Genomic DNA, 21,891 nt, shown 5'->3' with positions numbered 1-21,891 from the left:
CCTGTCCTAAACTGAAGAATTGGTCTCTCAAAGATTAAGGACCACCAGTGTCATGTGTTGTTGCTGCTGGTGGGCATCACTCACTGAATTTGCACTGAGACTGCAAGCAGAAGAGGCTGATGAATTTACCTGCTTCATTCATTTTGCCATGTTATATCTTCCTACTTTTTACATACAAATGGCTGCATCCTATTAGGCTGTTGTACATAATTTGTATTACCTAAGTCTTTGCTGACTATTTCAGGGATGGCATACTTTCATTGTTCTTTCATATTGTCAATGTTTTGTGTTGTCCACTCAGAAGCTGTAAGCCTAATTAACTCAAACTAGAAATTAAATGATTGTGTTTCTGAGCTTCCAGTTGGTAATGTGAGCCAGGAACCTAAAAAATTCCCTCAATAAACAAAATTGTTCTTGTTTCATTCTCTCTCTCTCTTTTTTTTTTTTTAAGGAAAACAGATACTGTCTTTTAGTCTTTAAAGTTCAGGGTATTTTCTTATTTGCAGAAAACTAGAACTCGCAACAAACCAAATGTCCAAAAGCACAATAAAGTTCTAGTAAAGCAGTCACGATCCAAAATTCGATATCCTTTTATTCAACCACATAAAAGGATATCGAATTTTGGATCGTAACTGCTTTACTAGAACTTTATTGTGCTTTTGGACATTTGGTTTATTTTCTTAGTTGCCAAGAGTTGTTTATGTAGAGTCACAAGTGAAATGGTTCTTCATAGATAAAGACAGTGAGTTAACATAACCTGATCTTGTAACCATTACAGTTTATTAATTTTCTATAGAAGGCAAATCTTTGGCAGCAGAATACAAGATTTGAGAGAAAGTGCAAAAATGTTTCTTTCTAATTATTTAAGTGAATAAAAAATTGTATAGCATCTGTGAAGGTATTCTTAGAAAAACTGAGATTGTTTTATTTGGCAAGACTAACAGCCTATAATAGTATTTCAGTTACTAAAACAGCGATTGGTTTCTGAACTAGTCGTGTGTGTGTGTGTGTATATGTATATATATATATATATATATATATATATATATATATATATATACACATATGTGTGTGTATGTATATATGTATGTATGTATATATATATATATATATATATATATATATATATATATATATATATATATATATATATATTTATTTATGTGTGTGTGTATATGTCAGATATAATGACTGGATTGTGGTCTTCTAGAGTTTCCGGTGTAAGACTGTAACATTTGACTATTTAATCACGTAACAGTTTCTGTATTGTGCTATAACCACCATATGTCTAAAATGCCCATTAATGTTTACAAGTTGATGTTTTGCAGTCACTGAAATAGTAATATAATGTACTGTGATTTTTTGACATCATCTCCACTTTTAGTAATACTGTACTTTACAGCGGTAATATTCTATGCACCAGTGTGTATCCATACCTTTCTGTCTCTTAGAAGTATTCTTCATAAGATTTGGAGTAAAGAATAATTACAAATATTGGTGATATAGTTTTATAAATGGGAATGTGGGACTTTCAGTCCCAGCTGGTCTAGTTTATGTTTTGGATAGACTCTGTGCTAATGGAGCCCTGCTGTGGAATAAAAGTCACAAGTCATCTTGGCATCTCAACCATTTCCTTAAGAGTGGATTACAGAGCAAGTATGTAGAACTTTATAGCCATGGGCCCCATGACAGCATTCACAAGCATGCTTGGTATTTCAGTTAAGGGAACTCAGATGTACTATGACACGGGGATGGCATTCTTCTATTGATTTGTTTGAATTACAAAAATAAATAAAATGTTGTGTAAAACTGTGCACATCCCTTTAAACAGAGTGCTGCAATGTTACAGATGAGCTACAGTTCACCTTGGTACTGTATCCATATATTGCTAGAATTGTTTGAATTATGTTTTATGGTTGTCATATCAGAGTTTGGACTGTATTTCTGTTTCACGAGCGTTTTAAAAATGAAAGTATGTAGTAGAAAACAAAAATGTGCTCACACTGTAATATTTTTATGGTGTTTTGAGAAGCTGGTATTCTGAAATGTTTAATACATTTAGTGCAATGTAGTACTGTATATCAGCATTTGTAGTTCAAAACTTGTGACTTCATTTATTTGTTCGATATAAAGAAAGTTTCATGTACTAACAGATGTGCATGTTAGATATATGCATACAAATTGACACACATGTATGTCATGCTCTGTGTACAAAGGAATAAATGTGTGTGTGTTATAAAAACAGTCCAGATTAAGGTGAAAAGGCATCAGTGTGATGCCCAGAAGTCTATGCGGTTTAACCGCACAGTGAAGTGGAAGGGGATCGGGCTGCCACGTCTGCAGTCACGTACGTGACATGGAAGGCTACCGATTGGTTCTCGCTCTCGTCCCAAAAAAGAGAGCGAGAAACAAATCAACAGGCTAGCTAGCACAGTACTTACTACTTGCAACAGTGCTACCATTGCTGAACAACTTGGTTGTTTGCTTTTTTTTTTGGCTTGAGAGAGTTCATCTGAAGTCCAAACAGAGGTTACAGAGCAGCTAGCTAGCTTATTTGATTTCTTCCAGACCAGTACTTCAGTTTGTGATCTAGTCAGATGGAGACACTCATTTTTTTAGTTTAAATTGATGTAGGTGTCCGAGTCCGACTCCTCCAGTCCTAATGTCCATTGATTGCTTTAGATGTTAGGTATTGGTGATTTGCCGATTTTATAACAAGTTTGAAGATGCCGGTGCTTATTATGAATATTTTGTGTAGTTTACTTATCTTTGTGTGCCACAACCCTTAGAGCATGTACTCTAGTGTCTAGTCTAACGGTTAGTAAAGTTGTATATCTGCTTAGATGATTGTAGCCGCATTATAGGAAAATTAGGAGAGAAATGGAGAATTAAACATGCTTACTTGTGGTAGTTATAAACAGTGCTACCCTTTCTGAATAACATACTGTCATTTATACAGCACTACTATATGTGAATTCATAAGAGACTGGTTTGAAGACACTGGCTGTTGATGTACGTGTAACAAGAACAGATAAAAAATAAAAGAGAAATAGACAACAGAACTGTACTGCAATGTAACATCCTCTGCTTTAGAATTATTCATATGGGAGGGACAAGTGTCTATTAGTTTTGAAGAAAAAAAAAATATAAGCTTACCCCTAAAGTTGAGCTGTGACTATTTTCTGTTCTGTTCCTATGGTACATTACAGTATCTGCATGAGAACATGAAAGTCCAATATCTTTGTGGTTGTCAGAGAGGGGATGGTGGGCGGATGGCAAACTGATTCAGATACAATCGCAATCTGACTTTTTTATGAGCTGTGCTGTTTGGGGACTTGCAGTTTATTGTGGATGTCATTACTTTATGAAAAAGATACATAACTGATGCATCCTATGTTGGTTTCTCCTCCTAATGTCTTACTGAAGTGAAAAATGATGCCTAAACCTAGAATTCAAAGTTTTTGTTTTTTTTACTATGGCCATCCTGATTCCTGCTGCACATTCAGAAAGCATGAAACTTGGATCACTCATGAAAGACTGCAATTTGTCCGTGACATTAGTAGAAGTGTATTCTAAATGTCCGATGATTATTTTTTTTAATGTATGGTTTGGATATGATATAATAAAAGATAGTGATAGCCCTCTCTGAATCTGTATTTATTTTTCATACACCAAGTAAATGTTTATATGTTAGTGGAACTTTCCAGACATGCCCCCTTTTGAACTTATGTCATTACACATGGTACTCTGTGCCTGCATCATGCCCTACCTTGTGAATCCAATGCGACTCCATTGTCTATGTTATTTGTCAGCTGAGGACATGTAGGGACATATTCAAGAGCTCGGCATAACTTCCCACCTTTTTATTCCCCATATGGAGGATAAGGCATAAATAGTCATTAGAAATGCTGGTTACAAAATGAATTACTGTCGTGTGCTGTGTCTTGTGCTTTGTTGTCTGGCAACCAAACATGGGCATTTCTGATGTATATGACTATGGGCATGAGAACATTTTAATCCATGCTGTCTTAAAATGATTTTGCTATGCAGAATTCTGTCTCATTTAATATATGTTATGTTAATCCCTGGACAACTATTTTAGGTACTGGAATTAGATGCTTAATTGGTAAATACCTCAAATTACACAACACCAGTTATGTGAAGCAGATTCATCCCTTTTGCATTCACTTTTAGTATATGTGATAATGCTGCAATTCAAATACATTTATGTTCTTGGAATTATTAGTTTTTGTGCAATAAAAAGACAGAAAATATATAACTATTAAGGAGGACTAGTCTCTGACTGTCACCTTACTGAGCAAACCTAGCTACAACAAGCAGTTTCTACCAGTGCTTTATACAGTCTGTTCATTTACTTATCAGTCACCCAGATGAAACAAGGCAATGTGTCAGACAAATGGACAAATAGTTACTATATTTTGTCACTCCTGCTTCATTTATCAGACTGCAGCCAAAGAAGGAACTTGAGAGCTTGTGTGGAAGGAATTGGGGGGTGGGGTTACTGTACGATGCCTTCCTTGAAGACTGTTTTATTCTAACTAAGGCTGTAAGGCTGTCATGGCACCAGTCCGACTCACCACCATATAGTGGGGGAAATCATATTTCTGTCTTACAAAGCCAGTGTAGTAATATATGTCGTTAAATTTTGGTTTTGGGAGATGGGACTAGGAAGATGCAATGATTTGAAATGAAAACGTTCAGCTGTAGTCAGTAGTAATAATAATAATAATTATAGCTTTACTGTTTTGCAGTTTATAATATACGTAACCATCTTTCTCCTAAAAGAATGAGGCTAGTCAGAACAACAGTGATAGCAATATAATTTGCCTAAAATCTGCTGACCTCTATTAGCGTGACATTTATATTTATCTTGGAAATGTCAAGACCTTTATAAGCATGGAAGGAAGTATACATGTTCTTGTAGGTCTAACTGTAAATAATTGGATCCAAAAGAGCAAAACCGTGAAAACTTTAGGGCTGCTACCATGCTGTTTGTGACAGGACATGCAACTATGTAGTGGATGTTCAAATTGTAAGCTGGGGTGGTTACTGACAGAGTTCTAAAGAGGGGAACGCGTCTAGAGTGTCTGACTAAGCAAAGCATATTTTAACAATTGCTAAAGTTAATGACAGGTGTATGTAATGGCTAGTATGAAACCTGACCCAGCAACAATAGGCTAGCCTTACTGCACTGTTTGCTCATCAGACCTAATTACTGTAATGCAATGGTCTCAATTCATTTACAGTGGTACCCACCTCACAATAATAAATGGCTACATAAAAAGAGAGTGTGTGTGTGTGTGTGCGTGATTGTGTGTATGTGTGTGTGTGTGTGTGTGTGTGTGTGTGTGTGTAATTTTACCTTTTGCTTTTTTGACTGTATTTTCACTGCAATAGTGGATTTTTTTGACACGTTGTGTAATACCATCATTCTTCATTAGTATTATATAAATGTAAATGCATTGTCCTCATATTATATTGTTGTTCATGGAGCTTTTCTCCTCAGCACTCCATTGAAAATGTGCTCTTCTTGGCCCAATGGACTATCCTGGTAAACAAACTATAAAATAAATAAATAAAATTCAGCATGCACCATAGTGACTGAGCATTTATTTTATGTAAATTCGTAAGCATGGCCAGCATTGATCCTTTTGTACCATAGCTCCACCCTTTTCTAGTTGGCCACACCCCTCCCCATTGGCCCAACCCATTCAGTTGTCTCCTGCAGCCCCCCTTGATTTGAAGTCACCAGCCTCCACTGTATAGTACCATGACAATCACTTTTTTTCCTCAGGTTTCACAGTCACTATGCTCTAATATGTGTGTGCGTGTGTACTGTACAGGAATGCTTACTCTTTATACTGACATTAGTGACATTCAGATTATTAGTTCAGACTGTTGTCAAACTTATGTAAGATCCATGCATAGATCACTTTGTGTTGTTATTAAAAATAAGAAAACAGGATTCAAGTAGGTATTGCTTATTTAAGCCATGGTTTGTTAAGTTAAAACAAAAGATGAGCATTTTTACCCATGTCAGAGGTTTTTTAGGTCTAAGTTACATATAGCAGCAACAAACAATATGTTTTCAATTTTCCATATAAAAAGATATTTAAATTAAAGCAAAAGCTTTAATCCAACTGCAGTAAAACAGACAATATTCAGTAAGGCTGACTAGAGCATAGTTTGAATCTTTATTGTGACTGGTGCTTTTTAGTAAGAACAAAGTCCTTGTGTGCCTGGCTGTTTATCCATGTGCTAGGCATAATGCCTAATCATAATGTACCTAGCAATGAGACTACATCACTTTCTCAGTGAAAAAAATGGATTCTCTGTCATGACCCTACTGCGGGTATCCTCAGTATGCCTGAGGGATCTATGTGCTAGCCATAATGCGTAATCACAATGTACCTAGCAATGAGACTACATCACCTTCTCAGTGAAAAAATGGATTCTCTGTCATGAACCTACTGCGAGTTTCCTCAGTATGCCTGAAGTTCAAATATTGTGCAACAGCAGCCTAGCTGTATGGGAACTTGTCATAACAATGAGAGCAACAAGTGCATGCAGATGACAAATTAAAAAGAAGTGGCAGACTATTCTTAATGGAGCACAGTATGCTGTCAATATATGAGTCAGTGCTGTAGTTAGCATTATATTCCTAAAAGTTAGCCACCTGATTATTAAGTGTTAAGATAGCATATAAAACTTAATTCATGAGCTAAACCATATGTGTGTGTATTATATACATATACACGCACACATATCTTCTTGCACCAAACACTTCCTAACATGGAGAGAGGTGTTAGGAATTTGTGAGTAGAGTCAAGTAAATCTTAAACTTTGTGTGAAATGCTGTAGTGGCAGAAGGGAGGACAGTGAAGGTTAACAGAATTCAAAGTAGTAGTATGTTACTCGGTGCACAAGTATGAATAGGATTTAACAATTGTGCGTGAGTGCAGGAGTGGCTTTAGGTCAACTGGTGCCTTAGGCAAAAGGGCTCCATGGCGCCCCCTACCACACCATCTGGTGCTCACATCCTGGTCTACCTACACCAAATAAGCGCCCCTGCTGCATTGGGGCCCTAGGCGGCTGCCTAGTTAGCGTATGCCTAAGGCCGGCTATGCATGAGTGTATGAAGTCCTTAGGAGGGAAATAAAAACTAAATTCACTAAGTAAGTAAGTAATGAGACAAGCTGAAAGAATAAACAAGTCTGAAAAAGTGTGTGTGTGTGTGTTTGTGTTTGTGTTCGTGTTCATATTCATATTCATGTTCCCAGGGCCAGAGATCTGCTAGACATAATGAAAGAGTCTAATCCTATATCAGGGCACATTCTACTAGGACCTTGGCTTCACTAGTGTCTTATTGGAAAGGGTTGGACTCTAGACGTATTCTAGAGGCAGCAAATTAGTCCTCTGTATGTACTTCTACAAAACACTACAAACCAGATTCCTTTACCGGGTCTTCAGCAGGCCATAGCAGCAGATAGGACCTTCCTCCAGTCCATATAAGCTATGGCTAAGGCTGCTGTAGCAGTGATGAAATGATGAACATAGTACAGTAATGTAAGTAAACATGCCATGACAGTAGATATTCAAATGATCACTACTGTAGTAGCTCACCACCCCTCTTTTTTGGCATCTTTTTTTTTTGTTGCTGTGTAGATACTGAGTCTTATTTACACAGCAGTGTCCTCTTTCAGGGTTCAAGCCTACCTCCTGCTGTTGGCATAGAAGCTCTGAAGGGTCCAAACCTTTTATTTTCTACAGTTCAAAAGTCTGGGTGTTTGGAAGGTGCGCTCAAACTTTGGAAGCTGTCCTACTGTTATATCCTGTGTAGGATATAACCCATGTAGCTAAGGCTACTGCAGCAGTGATCATTCAAATAGCTGCTGCTATGGTACATTTGTTTACACAGCTGTACTTTATGTATCCTATGTAGTGCATTTACATTGGTTTAGGAATAGGCTGTGGTTTGATAACTGTGCAGTTTCACTTTTTTGATTTGTCATTATGGATGTATGTTAGCACACATCTGCCAGAATATTACTGCTAATTCTTTTTTTTTTTAATACAGAATTGTTCAGGTTCTGAGGAATATGGTGTTGCAGCTGCCTTACTTCCTTTGACAACAGCATTTTGTAGGGTAAGACTTCTTATCTTCCATCATTTCATTTTCAAGTGTAACATCCATCTTGAAGCAATTAACACCTACTTTATCCAATTATCTGTAATACATTCAGCTGGGTTTTATTTGTGAGGAATGCCATTTTGTTGTCATGAAATGAAGTACAGTAAAGTACATCAAAAAAAAAATCAAGCAACGTTATAAGCAAAAGCAACAAATGTCATTTTTATATAGCGGTTCCAACACCACAACATTAATTAAAAAGTGCACAGAGCCAAAGGAGGAGAGGAATGTTTTGTAGTTTAATTTTATTTCTTTCCTTTAAACATGAAAAATAATGAGTTTGTTTGGACAGCAGCCAGTGTTTTTTTATGATGATCTGCTGAAATGTTGATATTATATGATTGAGGTAACCGAGATTATGAAGCAGGCTGCGGAGAATAAATCTGAAGTTAATGTAAGGATAACCTCATCTATTAAACCAGCATTAAACCAGCATAGTGACCTACATGAGGTCTGCTCTTGACAAGCTAGTAAAAATAGCTAGGTTTATCTAAGTATTTGATTAAGTCTGAAAATGTGGAAACCTAATGCCAAAAAACAAACTGAAAGAGCAAAATTTGACTAAACAGAAAGTAGGTGTTTCACACGTAAGAGAGCTCAGAGCTACTGTGTACTTCTGGAATCATTTGAAGAGACAGAATGCATGTTCCTATTGTGTTCATGATGTATACTTGTTTCTATGTCATAGGGATGTGCTTTATACTACTTACCGGAGATGCCTCCTTTAGCATAAATATGTTAATTAAAATTCCTTTGCATGCCCATAGTGTGCTGTGGTGTAACAGAAAAAATAATGGACATGTAAAACCTAGTGTAATTGTGATTAACAAAGTGAGTTGTTCATACATCTTGTTCAGTGCATCACCATTTTACTGTGTACGGCCTCACTGGTGGTAAGACAAACATACTCTGCTACAAAAAGCACTGTAATAAGTGTAGAAATCTAATTTCTTGCATTGGGGTGATAGCAGTCACTTGCGGCCATGCCTCCAAGATGTACACCTTGAAGCTGTGGTGTAAGAAGTTGTGAACAACTAGTTCTGGAATTGTGCATCCTTTTCCTTTATGAGTCACCATTTGTGATACTATAGTATTTGGCTACATAGTAAAGGAGCGTTATCTAATGTTATGGTATGCCATGGGAATAGATTAGTCATGTATGTGAATCACAGTGTCATGTCATTCTATAAAATAACACAATACAGCCTAATTTAGTTATGATAATTAGATTGCACCTTACGTACTGTCAGGAATACCCACAGCTGCATACTTAAGCTTGGTAAACACTTCACTTGTGTATGAGATTTTAAATTTGATATTGTTTATGAAAATATCTTGTACTGATGAGATGTTTGTATTTCCTAGTACCGACTGTTTTTGTTAACTTAAACTGAGTAACCCACCATTAGAAATACTGTCCTTTTCCCTGTCTCATATTTGCTGTTTTATTTAGACCTTGGAGCATAATCTCTATCTAAAGTTCAGCAGAATACGGTTTGAAGTGCTAAACATTTTACTTTTACAGATTTCTCTTTCTATTACATTAACCCATACTCTGTGAAAGAAACTGATATTTTATCTTGTTAATTTAGTGCTGTATGTGTACTTTTCACAGACATTCAGAAGCCATGTAGCTGAAACACTTGATGTCCTTAAGGGGTCATTTGCATATATCCCATGGGCCTCTATTACAGGTGGTTTTTAAGGTATCACACGGTGAAAACATAAGCTTGTGTAAGTTTTTCTTGTATGTTTTACTGTGCATTGTACTACAAGATTTAGGGACAGTGGACCTGCTCATAAGTTTCTTCTTTAGTATGCTTCAGGTTTTTTGTATTTTGGTTTTTAATTTTCAGAGTCGTTTCCTATTCTTTGAAACAGCTGGTAAGGGCAGTAAACCTTTCTGGAGTTCGCCTGCATAGTTTTGTTACAATTTTTTAATATGTAAGTTATTTTACCATACATACTAAACAACTGTGTTTGGAACCGATATGGTAAACTTACTTGCATAACTAAATTGAGGAATTAACCAGGAAAAAAAAAAAGAATCATTTTCTTGATTTAGAATTTTGAATCTGCTATGAGATAAACTTTGTATATTCATGTAATGAATTTAGAAGAGTGACCTTCTGGATGAATGCATTCACCTACGTGCCCTGCAGTGTTGGAAGTGCTGAGTGTTACTGCAGTTCATGAACAAGATTAAGGTCCAGAGCCATTAGTTCATTGCTTCCTATGCTTAATTTGTTTGCCTGTATTGGTAGCAGTTTCTTTTTAATGTTATTCTAACCTCTTTTTATTTTATTTATTTAATTTTATTTTGTATTTGTTCTTTGGGGAAGAGCACTGATCTCCCTATACCTTTTTTCAGGCTCAGCTTATTTTATAATGTATCCATTACTGATGCATGTTAGCAAGTTAAATGGCATCAGAAATACTAAGTCTAGGGATCTAAACCTCTTCTGCAGCATCAACAGAAGGGTTTGGAGGGACACGTACAGTGGATATAAAAAGTGTACACACCCCTGTTAAATGCCAGGTTTTTGTGATATAAAAAAATGAGACCACAATAAATAATTTCAAAACTTTTCCCACCTTTAATGTGACCTATAACCTGTACAATTCAATTGAAAAACACACAAATCTGTTAGGGGGAAAATATAAATAATAAAAAAAATACAATAAACTGGTTGCATAAGTGCACACACCCTTAAACTAATACTTTGTTGAAGCACCTTTTGCTTTAATTACAACATTCAGTCTTCTTGGATACACACCTGCCATCAATTAAAGAGACTGATTAACCCCAAATAAAGTTTAGCTGTCCTAGTACGATTTTCCTGACATTTACTCAGTTGCCTTCTACAGCAAAAGCCATGGTTTGCAAATAACTTACAAAGCATCAAAGGGATCTCATTGTTGAAAGGTATCAGTAAGGAGAAGGGTGCAAAACAAATTCCACAGCATCGAATATACCAAGGAGCAGTCATCAAAATGTAGAAAAAATATGGGTCAACAGTGACATTGCAAAGAACTGGACATCCCTACAGCATTGATGAAAAGACGAGAAAAAAAATGGCCAGGGAGGCTGCCAAGAGACCTACAGCAACACTGAAGGAATTGCAGGAATTTCTGGTGAGTACTGGTTGTGTACTACATGTGACAACAATCTCCCGTATTCTCCATGTGTCCTGCTTGTGGGGTAGGGTTGCAAGATGGAAGCCTTTTCTTACACAGAAAAACATACATTCCCACCTAAATTTGCAAAACAATATATCAGATCTCCCAAAAGCATGTGGGAAAATGTGGTATGGTCTGATGAGACCAAGGTTGAACTTTTTGGCCACAATTCCAAAAGGTACGTTTGGTGCAAAAACACTTCGCATCACCAAAAGAACACCATCCTCGCGGTGAATCATGGTGGTGACAGTATCATGCTTTGGGGTTGATTTTTCTTCAGATGGAACTGAGGCTTTAGTCAAGGTGGAGGGAATTATGAACAGTTCCAAATACCAGTCACTTTTGGCCCAAAACCTTCAGGCATCTGCTAGAAAGCTGAAGATGAAGAGGAATTTCACCTTTCAACACGATAATGACCCTAGCCATACATCCAAATCAACAAAAGAATGCCTTTACCAGAAGAAGATTAAAGTTTTTGAATAGCCCAGTCAGAGCCCAGACCTAAATCCAATAGAAAATCTGTGGGGTGACCTGAAGTGGGCTGTGCACAAGAGATGCCCTTGCAATCTGACATATTTGGAGCACTTTTGCAAAGAATAGTGGGCAAATATTGTCAAGTCAAGATGTGCCATACTGATAGACTCCTACCCAAGAAAACTGAATGCTGTAATTAAATCAAAAGATGCTTCAACAAAGTATTAGTTTAAGGGTGTGCACACTTATGCAACCAGCTTATTGTATGTTTTTTATGTTTTATATTTTTCCTCCTAACAGTTTTTTTTGTTAATTGAATTGTACAGGTTATAGGTCACAATAAAGGTGGGACAAATTTTGAAATTATTTATTGTAGTCTCATTTTTGTATATCACAAAAACTTGGCATTTTAACAGGGGAGTGTACACTTTTTATATCCACTGTATATCTCACAGAAGATACTGCTTTTGTGGAACAGACTCCTCATCCAATAAAACAAAGTTTGACCCTGTCCATATTAATGCGCAACTTGGATCATTGGATGGGAAGCAGATAATTTACTTCAGTACACCTTGCTGTACTACTAACGGACAGCGACAGCTCCTAAATGCTTTACCCATGCCTGGGTCCCTCCTTTTATCTGCGGTAAGATTCCAGTTATTCTCATTAGGAGTAGTATATAATTATCAACCATGGGATGGGTAAGACCAATCTGCTCCAAATAGGATAGGTTATTTCGAGCACAAAAAGGTATATTGGCTAGGCTTAAAATGGTCTGCAGGGGTAGCTAGCCTAATACTTACCTATGGACCTACAAACCTATTATTACTTTTTAATAATGACACTATTTCCTTGTCTGTCAGCATTTTGATATTGTGCTATCTGTGATATATATCACCTTACTTATTATCATAGCTACACACTTTGTTTCTCCTTTTTATTTTTAAATGTTATGCTGCTTTGTACTGCTAAATATTCATATGGGGTTGCCAGTCTGGTGTAGAGAGGAAGAGGAGAGTAGTGCATTTTTTGGCAGAGTGGGTATTAGTTTTTTAAAGGAACATGTCCGTCTTCAGAATTTTCTTTTCATAATTCAGATATCTGAATGGCTTGCAGTTATTAGCACTTAATTTTCATATCTGTATGTTTCTGAGGTAATACATACTGCTTAATCCTTACAACGTTCTTGTTTTGCTGTGAATGTTTACCTTACACAGCATAGTTTCAAACTCCAGCATTTTGTGGGAAGAATAAATCCAGTGTGCTATCATCCTGATGAGTTCCAGAGTAAACATTAGATTTAGTGACAGCAAAGAGCAGCGTGAAGCTGGAAACTGTAGTCATCAAACCGCCATGGTAGTCTGAAGTAATTTGTTTTATACACAAGAGATTGTCACTGAGAATTTTCAGCAAATAGTCGTAATAAGACTTGAATAATGAAACCACTTACTTCTAGAGCTGTTTTATTTTCATAATGGCTGTCATAATGACTTTGTTTACAGCATAAAGAAGCTTTCATATCTGAGATGTATGAACAGGTGATTTTATTCAGGGATTAAGAGTTTTAATCACCAAAACAACACAAAGTAATTGAAGGACTGGCAGCAAATGAAACTAACCTATTTCTGACACTTTTATTTCAGTAAATACAAGCATCTTCTGTGTGGTGACATGCGTGAATGGGCGTTCCTTCATTGAAGGTTGTGCGTTAGGCCCAGCAAGCCAGCACGTAAAAAAAACTCTACTGCCAATCATTAGCGGACCGGAGTTCCGCTGTGGCGACCCCTAACCGGAAAAAAGCTGAAAGACACAAACAAACAATTCATTTCTAGGGGGAATTGTTTTAGAGAGTGGCATGCACTAAAAGGAAACCGGGAAATATACAAGAAGAATTGCATTTTATGAGCTCAGTTTTTCTGGTAAAACTTGCAATCTAAAAATGGCTGCAATGCCATGCACTATAGTAGTACCCAAGCATATGCTTATACTTTGCCTGTGTTCTGCAGAGAAAAGCTCTTGTAATACTCTGCCACTGTTTTGCCTGTACTTACTTTCAAATCTTTACTTGATTTTTTTTTTTTATATACCACCCCGCCACAACCACAGTCTCACATCCACACACCACAGTACACAAACGACCCACAGGACACAGGTATAGACTGCAAAAATATAGCAAGTTCACATCCTTTTCATATAAGCAGCATGTTCTGGTAGTTATGAATAATGGTTTAGGATAGAAGTTTCTATGTGTAGTGATTTTTCTGTGTAGTAAAGCATGTCATTAGACTGTAGTCAGTTCTCAACAAGATTTTATGTTAGTAATGCTTCATGTATTCTTTTTTGATAACCAATTTGCTATCCAACTAACTCCCTACAGATTGATGGCTAGATTCCTTGGTTTGCCAATATTGTACTGGGAATAGTACTGAATCTCTTGGTCACATCCATATATGCCATCTGGACCACATAATCACAATAAACATGTTTATGAAATTTCTCTCAGGTATATACTGCTGCTAATTTTCTTGTGTGCATCAGTAAATTTTTGACCCGCAAACAACTGTACTATTTTCTTATAGGATCACAAATCCCACACCTTCTATCTTTCAGCACAATATACTTATTTATATCACAACATTTTAATTATGGTGACTGTGTAACAAGTGTCTTGAGCATTTAGTAACTTTGTTTTTGTGTACAGATTGCTTTCTGGCCTGCACCGTGCTCTAACAGCTAGTTCTGATACATTAGGTGCAGTCTTCACAAAACACTCATTATTTCTAGAAAACTCTTTTTGGCTGCCTGTCTTTAATCTTTAGAAATTCTACTGCTGATAAGTCTGTTTTTTTTTAGTCTTTATTTCCTCTGATATTAACATAGGACTCATTCAAAATATCTCAATCCCTTTTGAAACATTAATTGGAAGTGTTGGATAGATAGGTATGTATCACAGAGAATGCAGCTTTTATGGAACCATCTTCCACTCCACTTAAATCAAAGTACTTGTCTTACTCTGTTCAAATGTAATTTGGATGAATAGATGGCAAATCACAAATTTACCCCCAGTTTAGCACTTATGTCCCTCATGGATAAGGACGATAAAAAATGTTCCAACATATCCTTGTTCTCATTTTTCGGTTACTTGTGTACAAAACAGAAAGGCTGAAACACTACCATGGGAACGTAAGGCTAGGCTTCTTAATATTGTCATAGATCAAATGCTTACGACGCATTCATTTTAGACTTTTTAAGTCTAAATACATTAACTTTTATTTAATATGCTTAGAGGGTCTACTTGTCTTCTGTCATGCTATTCAGGTGTCCAACCCTTTAATAATAATTAGTCATCTTTACAACACATTTCAGACCTTTAGTTATATGTGTGAGAGCTCTTTGAAATATATTTGATGTAGATTAAATACCAAACAGCTGTATAAGAAATTTGTTGTACCTTCCTGACAGTATGTAAAGGCTTTTTAATATAAATCAGAAACTTGTGTGAGCCTAGGAGTTGCGAAAAAAATAACTACGAAAATGCAGGGCAAACGTCATGCAAGCCCTTCACCCTCCCCAAACTTGGGGACATTCTATTCTTTATTTGAGGTCAACACAGTATCTTTATTAGCGTCTTTCTTGGGACATTTTAACCTCTATTATTTTCAAGTGATTCAGTGATACATTTAATTTTCCTGGTTGTCTTTACTTAGGCATCATCTTCTTCACCTGTCTATTTAAAATATTAAGCTTTAACATACTTTTGTGGTACCCAGTAGATTCCATTTTTTTTTACAAATGCTATTTTCCTGTTTATTGTCTTCTTCAGCTCCTTGCTAATGGGTATTGCTGGTCCCATAGCTTTATGGCCATGTACCTGTTATCTTGTATACAAGTAAATGTCTTTGTACTGATATCTTAGACATTAAACATGCACCATGGAAATTACAGATGGATAAAATGACAGTGCTAGTCACATTATTTCAGCTTAGAGGATATCTCATAGTAACCCTTATTCCAGATATAGCTGAACTTAATTTTAAATGTCCATTTTATATGAACTATATGGTTCCTTGAGTGAAGTCTCTCTTCAGTAGAATTATGATCACAGGGATGTCTGTCAGGTGTTTGACATTGCCTTACCAAATCAGGCAACGTTGACTAAACCGCACCTTGACAACGTCGAACACCTGAAACAGTGAAAAATAGTTAATCCCAAAGTGTCTACCACTCCAGACCAGGAATAACTGCTAACATGGGTCCCAAAAGAGGGAAAGGCAGGTCCACTGGTTTGGTATAGCGTCATTGTTGGCTTTGGTACAGTTTTGTCAACATTGCCTGATTTGGTAGAGGCAGTGTTGAACACCTGATAGTAAACCTATAAGCAAGTAGTCATAAAACCAGACAGTTGGATTCATTAAGTTATAACCTGGTTCATTCTGGTCATGTATGTTCAGTTCTGTAAAAATATGCCTTGATCTTCCAACATTTCTTCTTGTGGAAGTTTGTCTCCAGAGGCTATCACATCACCACTACCAACAAATGTAACAGTCATTAAGAAAGGCAGTCTGCAAACCTGTATTACACTATGGTACCCTATAAATTCCATAATAAAATGGCCTCATCACCAACCATTTTAAGAAATACTTCCTAAGTCAAAATTTCCTTAAACGTGGAGCTTTTATCCTTGCAGTACAGCATGACTGCAAATGTCCTGCACTTTCATGAGGAACAGATGCAGGCATATCTTGGACCAATACATTTTTTCTCCTGTTGAGTTTGTCTAAGTTACCAACTTTATATTGGAGTTACTTTATTGAATGGAACATTTTCTTTCTTATAGAACCCCATAGTTTTATCACAATCTTATAAGTCAGAAATATGGGTTTGTAGTAAATCCAGTGTGTTGCTGATGCCATCAATTTTGTTTAATTTCTGAAGTATCTAAAAAAATTTAGTTAAAGCATCCTGCAGATGAAATAAAAACATGCTTGAATATTGAGTGGCCACTTGGTTTTCTATTTGTCACTAGTTTCTTTGGTTATGTTCTCTTCTTTAGTTGAAGAACTAGATTATTTATTTTTTTCACAGATAGTGGAGTCTCTAAATCAGAATGAGAAATCACATGAGACTTTTACTGTAGATAGTTTTTCCCACAAATATATAAAAAAAAAGAAAAGAAGTATATACCACAGTTCAGGTCACTGAATTTAAAGTATAGCGCTTCAGGACTAATTTGCTTTCCAGAACTTTCTGTGGGTAATCCATAGACTCTTGCATAGTGATTCCTTAACTAAGTGCAGCTTAGTACCTTCATTATATATAAAAAAAAACATAAAAAGTAAATATCAGTCAACCAAAGTCAGACTGAGATCAGTAAAAAACAGTACTTTTCCATCACATAGAATGCCAGCAGTAGTCTGTGATATGTAGTTTATTGTTAAAGGCTCCCTATGAAATGTCGATACTTGAAATGCTGAAAAAGTAGACCGAAAACACAGGAGAAGAGAGAATTTTGAAAATCGCTCTTCTCCTTACAACTTATTTTTGTAGAAGAGGAACCCCCCCCCCTTTTATCCCACACCCCCTATGAACTTATCTATAGCAACTCCAAGATCCTCATACCTCTGAGAAAAGGGAATGTTCTGTGAAATGGCGTCATGGACTTAGTATATGTAAGTCCAGTGTTTTGGCTATTCTGTCTCTGTATTTTGGGACTCGCTGTAGCGGGTTCCGACATTTCAAACGTTGACCATTGTTAAATGCTAGTATAAGTTTTAAGCTGTGACAAAACTAGTAACTGAACTGGTTTTGTTTTTAAAGAGACTTTAGCATATTGCTTGTTTATCAAAAATTTAAATAATAGTCAAGAAGCCAAGTTTTTATATGAATCAGTCCAGATTTATTTCCATATAAAGTATGCTGTTTGTCAGTAATACCTTGTCTGTATTTTTGACGTTTAAACTGGCTGAAGTTGTTCCAACATAGGAAGCCTACACTACCTGAATCAGATTTCCAGATATGAAATGAATGGATCATAACATACATTAGTAAGGTACTTGTATGCTTTGTATTACTTGAGTACTGGTTTGGGAGGTTTGAGATTGATCTCACATCTGCTTGCATGCATGTAAACCGTACGTAATAGTGAGTAAAGCATCTAGTTTATTATGCTAAGTGTATATTAGAAAGCAAAGTGGAATGAAGACCAGAACATTTGTAACTTAAAACTGCCCCTCCTTGAGGAATCGTACCTTGCACTACTAGGAGATGATTGTTTAAACCTTAAGAAATTGCACTTTTAGAAAGAAGGTTCTTTTCTATATCTGTTCTGCGTCTTTGACTCCCTGTTGTACTGGGTTTTAACAGCTGGGTACATCTTATGACTTAATTGTAATCAACAGCGTGCATTTTCAGATGCTGACAAAATTGTTAACTCATTTGACTTCGTCTTTGGAATGCCTTTAAATAACATTTTGTTTATTTGATGCAGTCTAGATGGTACTCAGAAATCCAAATTGATGTCCAGATCCAGCCTAGTTTAATTATTCTAAAAATGCATGCCCTTCATTTCAGTCATTATAGAAGTCAGATGTTTATGTTAAAATAGCTGGAATTATGTTCCTTGAAAGTAAGTTTGTTATATTTGTTTTATTTACAAGTTAGTTTTAATGAAGGTCACCATGACTCACAGTGCTGCTCTAATTTGTAGGTGGAATGGAACATGTGGTACAGCCAGTAAAAAGCACCTAGTAAGTGTAAACAAATCCTAACTTAACAAGGTAGTAGTAGTATGAACTAATACATGTTAAGATATAGAAAGTAAAGCTTTGGAGTAGAAGTAATGAATGTAACAATTAAACAAGGGTCTCCCAATTTCTGTTCAGTCTTTATATATGTTCTTGCCCTTTTCAGTTAGGCTAAGGAAGTCCACTTAGAAATGTGACAAGGCTGGGTTTAAAACATCAGAATCTGTCGGATGTTGACCATCCTACAGAAAGGCCTCACTGAGACCAACAACTTGTGTCAGAACCATAGCATTAAGCTCAATGCCAAAAAATGTGTCGTCATCCCCTTTGGGAAAAATACGGTTCCCATGAATGACCACATCAATGGTAGTCCACTAAACAGAAGGCATTATAAGAGATCTGGGAACACAGGTTGACAACAACCTCTCCTTTGACCACCACATTGCCACTGTGGTCAGAAAGTCCTTATATGTGGCACATCTCATTACTAAGGGTTTTGCATCCAGGAAGAAAGGTCATTGTCTCCCTCTACTTTTCCCTCGTTAGGCCAGTGATTGAGTACAATGCCCCAGTTGGCATGTACCATACTAAACACCTGCAATAACTGGAGAGGCTGCACAAGTACCTCACAAAGAGGATCCTAGGCCTTAAACATTTGTCCTATATGGACAGACTCAAAAAATTCCAACTATTCTCTGTCTCATATCGCCTACTTAGAGGCGATCTCTGCTTGACTTACAAAGCCATGTCTGACCCAGATCTGTTAGAAATGCTACATCTAAAGAAGTCCCAATCCCTTCGCACCACATGCTCCAGAGACCTCAACCTCATTACCACAGTCAACAGAACATGCTGGAGGGACAGGTTCATAACCCAGAGACTGCCCATGCTATGGAATAGACTTCCCATACATGTCAAGCAGAGCACCTCACTGGCCCTCTTCAAGAGAAATCTTGATGAGTGGATGGGAAATAGAAAATTCACTCCAGTGGCTCTACTCAACAGAGGCACTGGGAGCTAAGGTCGGGTGGCACGTTGCCAGGGTAATCCTATGGGCTAGGCTTGTAAAGGCTCCAGGGCCATTAGCCTAGTACACAGTTGTGAACCTATCTAGGGTATGGAAAAGGGACCACATTTTTCTAGAACTTATCTTCTTAAAAACTCTTTGCATGATACTCCTGGTTGAGTCATTAAAAGATAAATCTACCCAACTGTCATTGTTTTTTCTTTTGTCACAAAGTGTTCTTCCTTTTGTGTAGTCCAACAGCAAAAGTGTGAAGTAATAAGACATCAGCTGATAATTATTCTGTTAGTCTTTGGTATTTTTTTTAATATTGCATTATTTGGCTTTCCAAAGGGTCTAAACAAAAAAATCACCCTCGGAAATAAAGCATGGGCATTATGGCGAACTATTAATGACCCCCAAGATCACACTAAATATAGGCAAATGAGAGGAACATCAATAAAAAATCCATTCTACTAGACAAAAAAAAAATACTTCTATAATCTACAGGAAGTAAATCACAACAAGCCATAGAAATTCTGGGCAGGTATAAATCAACTATTAAATCATGGACAAACATCTACCCCAGTCACGGCAGCCTCCATTGAAAAACCTTCTGAGGAAGTCTCTGACAGTTTTAACCAATTCTTACTGAGATTATTCAAGCCCAAGCCAGCCAACTACCTCACAGCTCCCCCTGGCCATGAAGGTACCACCCCCAGAAACCAGCTCACATTTAGATTCCAACCAGATGCCACCTCACTCATCTGTACTTTGATTAAAAAACTGAAACCAACTACACTCTCCTCTGATCAACTCCCTGCCGAGTATCTACAAAAGGCAGCCGATGCCATTGCTTACCCCATCTCAATACTAATCAACTGAAGAATAGCAGAAGCCAGAATCCCTTCTATTTGGGAAATATCCTATGTAATCCCACTTCACAAAGGAGGTAGCTCTACTGAGTTATCCAATTATGGGCCAATAGCAATATTATCCCCACTTGCAAAAATTATGGAAAAATGTGTAGACAACTGATGCACCACCTAACTCAGAATAACCTCATGGCAGACTCCCAGCATGGCTTCCGACCTCAGCACAGCACTACTTCAGCCCTTCTAGCCTTCTCCAATACCATAACCGCAATAACAATAACATATCCTCAGCCCTTTTCTTGTTTCTCTCCAATGATTCCAGTCCTATCTGAAAGATAGACAGCAGGCTATCCTTTGGTAAAACAAACTTTCTAAACTCCTTCCCAACACACTAGGTGTACCCCAGGGATCCATACAAGGGCCCCTTCTTTTCTCTATCTTCATTAACAGCTGTGTCCAATATGCTGATGACTCCACCCTGATTTGCTCGGCCACTTCTCCAAATGAACTGTGGTCAGCTATACAAACCACCTTTAACATTACTGCAAACTGGCTTTCTGGTCGTCGTCTGATCCTGAATCCCAAAAAAACAAACTTTTGCTATTCTCACCAACACACAAGTCTACTGCATTCACTTTTACCATTAAATCTAATAATGGCACAATAATCTCCCCAGACTCCTCTACAAAACTGTTAATTGTTTTAATTGATAATCTCAAATTCGACCTACATGTTAATCAGTCTGTAAAGACTGTCAATAAAAAACTAGGCTCATTTTACAGGATAAAAGCCTTCTTTAGCCCTCCTGCTAGATTTGCCATAGCTCGCTCTCACCTACTTTCAACTCTTCTGTATGCATCCCCAATACTCTCCAATCTAAACAAATCTGTCCTCAACAAACTCTCTATGTGCTATAACCATATTGCCAGATTTGCCACTGGCCTGCTGTATAAGACCCACCATTGTATTAACCTAAACAAGCCTGAGTGGCTAGAATTACCCAGCTTGATCCAGTATAATCTCATGATTACTGCCCATAAGATACTTTAAAATCCAGATAACACTCCTGCTCTTAAAAATATTATTACCCCCTATCACAATCACTGACCACTTTGATTCTCTAATAAAGTATCAAAACTAATCACTCTGCCAGTGCCTCTCTCTTTGCAAACTCTGTAAGCAGATCCTGGAACTCTCTCCCAATCGAAATTACTTTACTCAACTCCCTGAGTCAATTCAAGACTAGACTTAAACAATATTTGACACTAAACTGGCTATGTCAGTGTAGCAAACCCGACTAACTCTCCATGACAATGAGACTAAAATAGTTATTTTAGCGTACCTGTAGCACTATCCTGACCCTTATTTTGTTTCACTCTAACGTGTTTAGGTATGTAACCACTG

General features: G+C 37.0%; 1 protein-coding gene across 1 annotated transcript in view; it reads left to right on the top strand.

The window, feature by feature from the left end:
• Positions 1 to 21,891, top strand: part of SBF2 (SET binding factor 2) — a 3,151,758-nt gene that overhangs the window by 2,128,439 nt on the left and 1,001,428 nt on the right. The window contains exon 21 of the mRNA XM_044058929.1: positions 8,099 to 8,167. Coding sequence (XP_043914864.1) covers positions 8,099 to 8,167 — 69 coding nt within the window. The remainder of the gene's footprint in view (positions 1 to 8,098; positions 8,168 to 21,891) is intronic.

This window comes from Protopterus annectens, chromosome 17.part0 (genome assembly GCF_019279795.1).
Source record: "Protopterus annectens isolate FY-2018-M chromosome 17.part0, PAN1.0, whole genome shotgun sequence".
Taxonomy (NCBI): Eukaryota; Metazoa; Chordata; order Ceratodontiformes; family Protopteridae; genus Protopterus; species Protopterus annectens.
This window is presented reverse-complemented; position numbering and strand designations above follow the sequence as displayed.